Here is a 5,547-nt window from a genome sequence, read left to right on the forward strand (position 1 = left end):
ATTTTTTTTTTTTTTTTTTTTTTTTTTTTGTAGTTTAATTAGAGATTTAAAACCGCATTGATGTTGTATCAATTTTACAATAATAAGTGATACAGTGATCATAATAAATGAATTTGTTTCAGGATTGCAATTTAGTCACACAGAAAAGTGGTATTTATTGTTATTTCACTAAAGAAAGATGGCACACACACTTATTCATTCAAATCTGTTGCTGTTTATAGTCACAGACAGTATGTTTAGATCTACATCATATTTAAAAAAATTATCATTTCTATAAATTTTTTTCATCAAAAATACAACTGTGACATGGTAGTTTTACTGCTGTTTATTTGATCAGAACTCAACAACACTTTTAACACTGAAGACATTTTATTTGAAGTTTGTGTCATGAACAGATAAAACAGACGTCTATGAGATCTGGCCGACAGAAACACATCTGAATCACATCGGTCTGGTGTAAAGTATAAATGCTGATTATTGTGATAGAGTCAAATATAAAGCTCACAAATGTCATTTAGGTGAGTTTTGAACATTCAGACCAGCATGTTCAGCTGCGGTCCATCCTTTCCGCCAACCGTGACAGTAAATGTTTCTTCCTGCAATGATTATAACCAGAAAACACAGAAACACAGCCAACCCAACACCACTGAACATCAGCACACGCTCCGTCAGCGTCACTTCATCTACAGACAGACAGAAAACATTCAGAAACCAGCTTTCATTAAACAACAGAATCAAGTCAGACAGATTCTGATCGATTGTGCTGAGATTGAACTGTGATGAAATCATGCTGAAATTACATCTGTGAAGCACTTTCTGTAATAATGTGACAGTCACGATGCTATAAACAGTTGCACTCTTAAAAAAAGTTCTAACCTTTGATCTCAACTTCCTCTGGATGATCTGTGATGGACTGAACTTTGTCTTCTCTGTCTGAAAATATATTAAATATATGATCACTTCAGATTTATGATCACTCCTCAACAACCCACAAGATTTCAGGAATCATTCATATCTGGAGCACAAACACTGCATTAAAGAAAAAACAACACAAATGTTTTGTGCTTTTTTAAGTGGAAAACGGTCATATGGACAATGCAAATGTTCTTCACACTTTTTTCGTTTTTTTTTTTCGTTTTTTTTTAAACTGATCACTAGAAGGTTCTTTGGGAACCAAAAATGGTTCTTATATGGCATTGCAGTGAAACATTTTGAGTGTAGTAGGTTACTAGTGATGATGGAAATTTGAGAGAAATGGAGAAGTCAGCAGTACTAACCCTCGATCTGTAGTCTGATGGGTTTCTCAAACTGCATGTCTGAATTCATTAATCTTGTTCCACAGAAATAAAGACCTGAGTCTGACTCCATTACTCCAGTAATATCTAGCGAGGCTGTGTTTCTACTTCTATCTACTTTAACTCTCAGGAATTTGTTTTGATTGATCGTATTTGTCTCTTTCATGAAGACATAGGCAAATATCAGCAGTGTTAGTTGTCCAGATTCTGGATTCTGGTGATACCAGGCTATTACATGATTGTCTGTCATGCTGCAGTTCAGAGTGATGCTTTCATTCAGCTGAAATCTTAACAGAGTCACATTATGTTCTGAAGCATCTGGAAAACATCATAAACTGATTATTTACACATTTAAACATTAATTATATCTAAGTATATAAAGCTCAATATTGTGAAATCGTAAAGTAGAATATATTTACCGCTGGAGCTGATCTGAACAATCAAGTATGAAAAAACACAAAACAGCATGATCTTCTCCATTGTCTTTCGTCTGTAAAAGCACTGATCAAACTGCAGATTTCCTTTCAGTGCAGAGACATTAAACCACAACGTGTTTCCACTTCTGATGCGCAGCTCAAGCAAACATCTGCTGCCAACCGCAGCTGCGAAAACAACCCCAGTTCATTTTGGTTATTTATTAACTTGACTTGATATTATTAATTTCAGGCTTTTCAGATAGAAATTCAAGCTTTTTCCAATGATTTCAAGCATTTCACACAAATATTTCCAGCTCTTTTAAGCTCTAAAATGATCTGCTTTAAACAGAAATATACCTCGTGGTGAAAAAAAGGCACCAAATCATCACTTTAACCAGTAGATGACAGCAGAGGAGCACTTATTGGCTTATTAGTCATTCATTTCCACTTTTTAGCTTATTATTTAAATTTATAAAATCACTATTATAAAATATCAAATCATCAAGAAATCAAATTTTGTGGAAGTTTTGCTCTTGACATATCAGGACACAACTCTGTATAATGACATGGGTATGACACAGGTATTACAAGGAGAGGGTGACTTATGAGCACATAACCCATGTCCCCATTTTTCAAAACACTTATAAATCATACAGAATGAGTTTTTTTGAGAAAGTAAAAATGCACAAAGTTTCCTGTGAGGGTTAGGGTTAGGTGTAGGGTTGGTGAAGGGCGATAGAATATACAGTTTCTACAGTATAAAAACCATTACACGTATGGGATGAACACACTTTACACAAAAACAAACATGTGTGAGTGTGTGTGTGTGTGTGCGTGTGTGTGTGTGTGTGTGTTTATGTGAGTGTGTGCAGGGCTGTGCACAGATATTTTAGTGGGCAGTGGCCCAAACCAAAAAAAGGGGTACTGGGGGGGTGGGGGTTAATACAAATGATCCAGTTGTTACAAATATACAGTTAACAGAGAAGACAGCACACTCTGTAATAATTCCAGACATTATTGTAGATGTTTTGATAAGAGTGAGCTCTTCCTCACTCTCTGAGTCTGCTTCTGCCTCATCTTTAGTGGAAGTATGGGAGAGTGGGGTAAGTTGAGCCACCCCCTGCATCTTGGCAATTGTACACTTTTACTATAATATATATTATATAAATATAGTATTAAACTACATATTTTAGAACCACCAACCATATCTACCAGACTGTGAAAAAGAGAAACACATGGGAGGAGAGGAAGGCACCCATTTACTTTAAAAACTGTTTTTGGCTTGTCAAAGTACAATTTTAGTACAACAGATGCAATGGTTGTTACATCAAAGCAAATTTATCCGGGTCTAAAAATATTTATGATACATACATGTATAGGTGATTTAGCAACATATACACCCATGCAAATCATTTCGCTAAAAATTAGCCTGAACTGATAACCAGCAGTAGCTATTTTTTCCATAATGGCAGCTATGGGGCAAAGTGAGCCAAATGCTGTGGGGTAAACTGAGTCAGCATTTAAACTTACCCCACCATAAGGCACTGTAGTTAAGATAAATCTCTGAATTATAAACTGGTATTTTAATGTTATATTACTGGTTTAGTTTATCATATATAGATATTACTTGAAGTTTATTTGATAGGGACAGTGAGTGTACAAGTGAACCAAATTCAAACCAGAATATTTTTTTATCACTTTATAATTAGATATATCTTTCCACCAGTAGTCTCTAATGGCCAAAAAATTCTCTGTTTATTCTGTTTTTAAGGAAGACTACAACTTTAGTGTTCAACATACCATTTCAGAAATACAAATAATGAAATATTGAAATTTAAAACATGTTAATAAATTAATTGGCACCCAGTATCTCAATGCACAAGCAAGAAAAAGAGAGAAAATGTACTTCTAAGTAGACTAGAGTTCTTCTGATTGTCCGTAGTACTGCTGCAAGTATTGTTCTGCTCTTAGGTGCTAATTAATAAACGGTGGAAACCTATATCACTAGTATCAAGACAAGTGATTATAATGGGAAATATACTTAAATAAAATAATTAAAGTGTGACAAGCTGCTAAATATTCTATATGATGAATTACCTGCTGGCTTGCTGGAACTTATTCATGTTTTCAGTGTTGAACTGCCTTTAGCAGCCTCCTTTCGCTCTTCTCTGTCCCTCTTCTTTTTAGCAAAGGCTTTTTTTTTTTTGTCTACAAAGTGTGCCAACTAGGGATGTAAAATATCGTAAATAAAATATAAAATAAATAATTCCATATTCGATTGTCGTTTAAATTAACGATCAATTAATCGATTAATCGTTAACCATAATGCTGCAAAATGCATTGACAGGATGTGCAAAAGCCACACACACACACACACAAAACGCATTCTCACTTGAATTAGGGGGTTTTAGTCTGAATAAAATGCTAGTAGCAGTATTATAAAATTAATAGATGTGATTATGATCGTTTGATAAAAGTTTGAGGTTATTTTACTTTAGTTGACTCTCCTATCCCGCATGGAGACCGCTAAATGAGCATCTTTAAATGGTTTTGTGATGCTTGTTGTTGTATTTTAAAACACAATTTCAATGTTTTCCACTGACATTATGGCATTTAAAATAAAATGATCCCAAACGTAACTGTGGCCAGTGTTGGGGGTAACGAGTTACAAAGTAACGGATTACAGTAACTATATTACTTTTCTGGTAAAGAAGTAAAGTAACGCATTACACTAGTAATATTGGTAACTACACTACTTTACTAGACTTTCCTGCGTTACACAAGCCGTGTTAAAAAAGGACGCGTTAGCATGAGAAAAAGGACACGACATTGATGCGTGCATGCGCAGTAAACCCGGGTAGGAAAATCTGACGGGTAGGATAAAATGTCAGGACACCGGGTTTCCCGATAACGATTGATCTTAGCGCTTAAGAGCGTTTTCTAAATCTAATTTTATGATAGTTCGTTATTGTTTCACGTGCGTTTCCCAACAGTCACGGAGCTGTGCTTTAAGTGCTGCTTAGAGGAGTCGCTGTCCGTTTGTCAAGTGCTGAAATGTCATGACTCGTAATTGTAGTACACGCTCGTTTATTGACGTTAACCTAATGCTGCGTTCCATACAGACAACTTGGATATAATCACTATAATACAATACTATATTATATTATAGTGTATAATATTATACTTTACATAATAATAATGTATGTTTTATACAGTAGAGAGAGAGCGCGAGAGAGACGTTATTTCCGGGTCTAATACATACTGGTGTTCATGCACTTCAGCAAGTCATTGACATATTTACATGCATAAAAACAACTTAATTTATTCAATTATTTCTTAAAATAGCCTTATGAAATTTTCCATGCTGCGTTCATTTCATGAGCATTTGACAGTTTGATTTGAGTAAAACTAGGTCACATCATGTACAAGGAACTATAAAGGTATTCAAGTTGACACGCCAAAATAAGAGTCCGGTTTAAATTTAAAGTCAAGTGTTCGATTAATACAATTAAATTTAACCATTTAAAAAGAGTTGAGAAAAAAATAAACAGAAAAAAATGGAATCCAGAAATATTAAAGTGGAAAAACGGAATTTGGAAAGAAATTTAACGGAATTTAGGAAAAAAATAAAACAGATTTCGTAGGGCCCTAAAAAAGTAAAGTAATAAGTAGTGATGTTACTTTTCAAATGCAGTAACTAGTAAAGTAATCTCATTACAATTTACAGAAATAACTGGTAACAAGTAACTAATAAATTTTTTGAGTAACTACCCCAACACTGACTGTGGCACGTGTGACAGATGCACATTAAGTGAACTGCTATGGAGTCAATTTAA

General features: G+C 34.4%; 1 protein-coding gene across 1 annotated transcript; it reads right to left on the reverse strand.

Moving 5' to 3' along the window:
- Positions 1–310: 310 nt before the first annotated feature.
- On the reverse strand, positions 311–2,272 carry LOC113119667 (uncharacterized). The gene is made up of 4 exons (XM_026289287.1): positions 1,715–2,272; positions 1,278–1,613; positions 877–933; positions 311–683 (listed from the first exon to the last, which is right to left on the reverse strand). Exons 1-4 carry the CDS (start codon positions 1,773–1,775, stop codon positions 511–513), a joined length of 627 nt encoding a protein of 208 aa, XP_026145072.1. The 5' UTR covers positions 1,776–2,272; the 3' UTR covers positions 311–510.
- Positions 2,273–5,547: the final 3,275 nt, after the last annotated feature.

The sequence above is a fragment of the Carassius auratus genome, chromosome 19 (genome assembly GCF_003368295.1).
Source record: "Carassius auratus strain Wakin chromosome 19, ASM336829v1, whole genome shotgun sequence".
Classification (NCBI taxonomy): domain Eukaryota; kingdom Metazoa; phylum Chordata; class Actinopteri; order Cypriniformes; family Cyprinidae; genus Carassius; species Carassius auratus.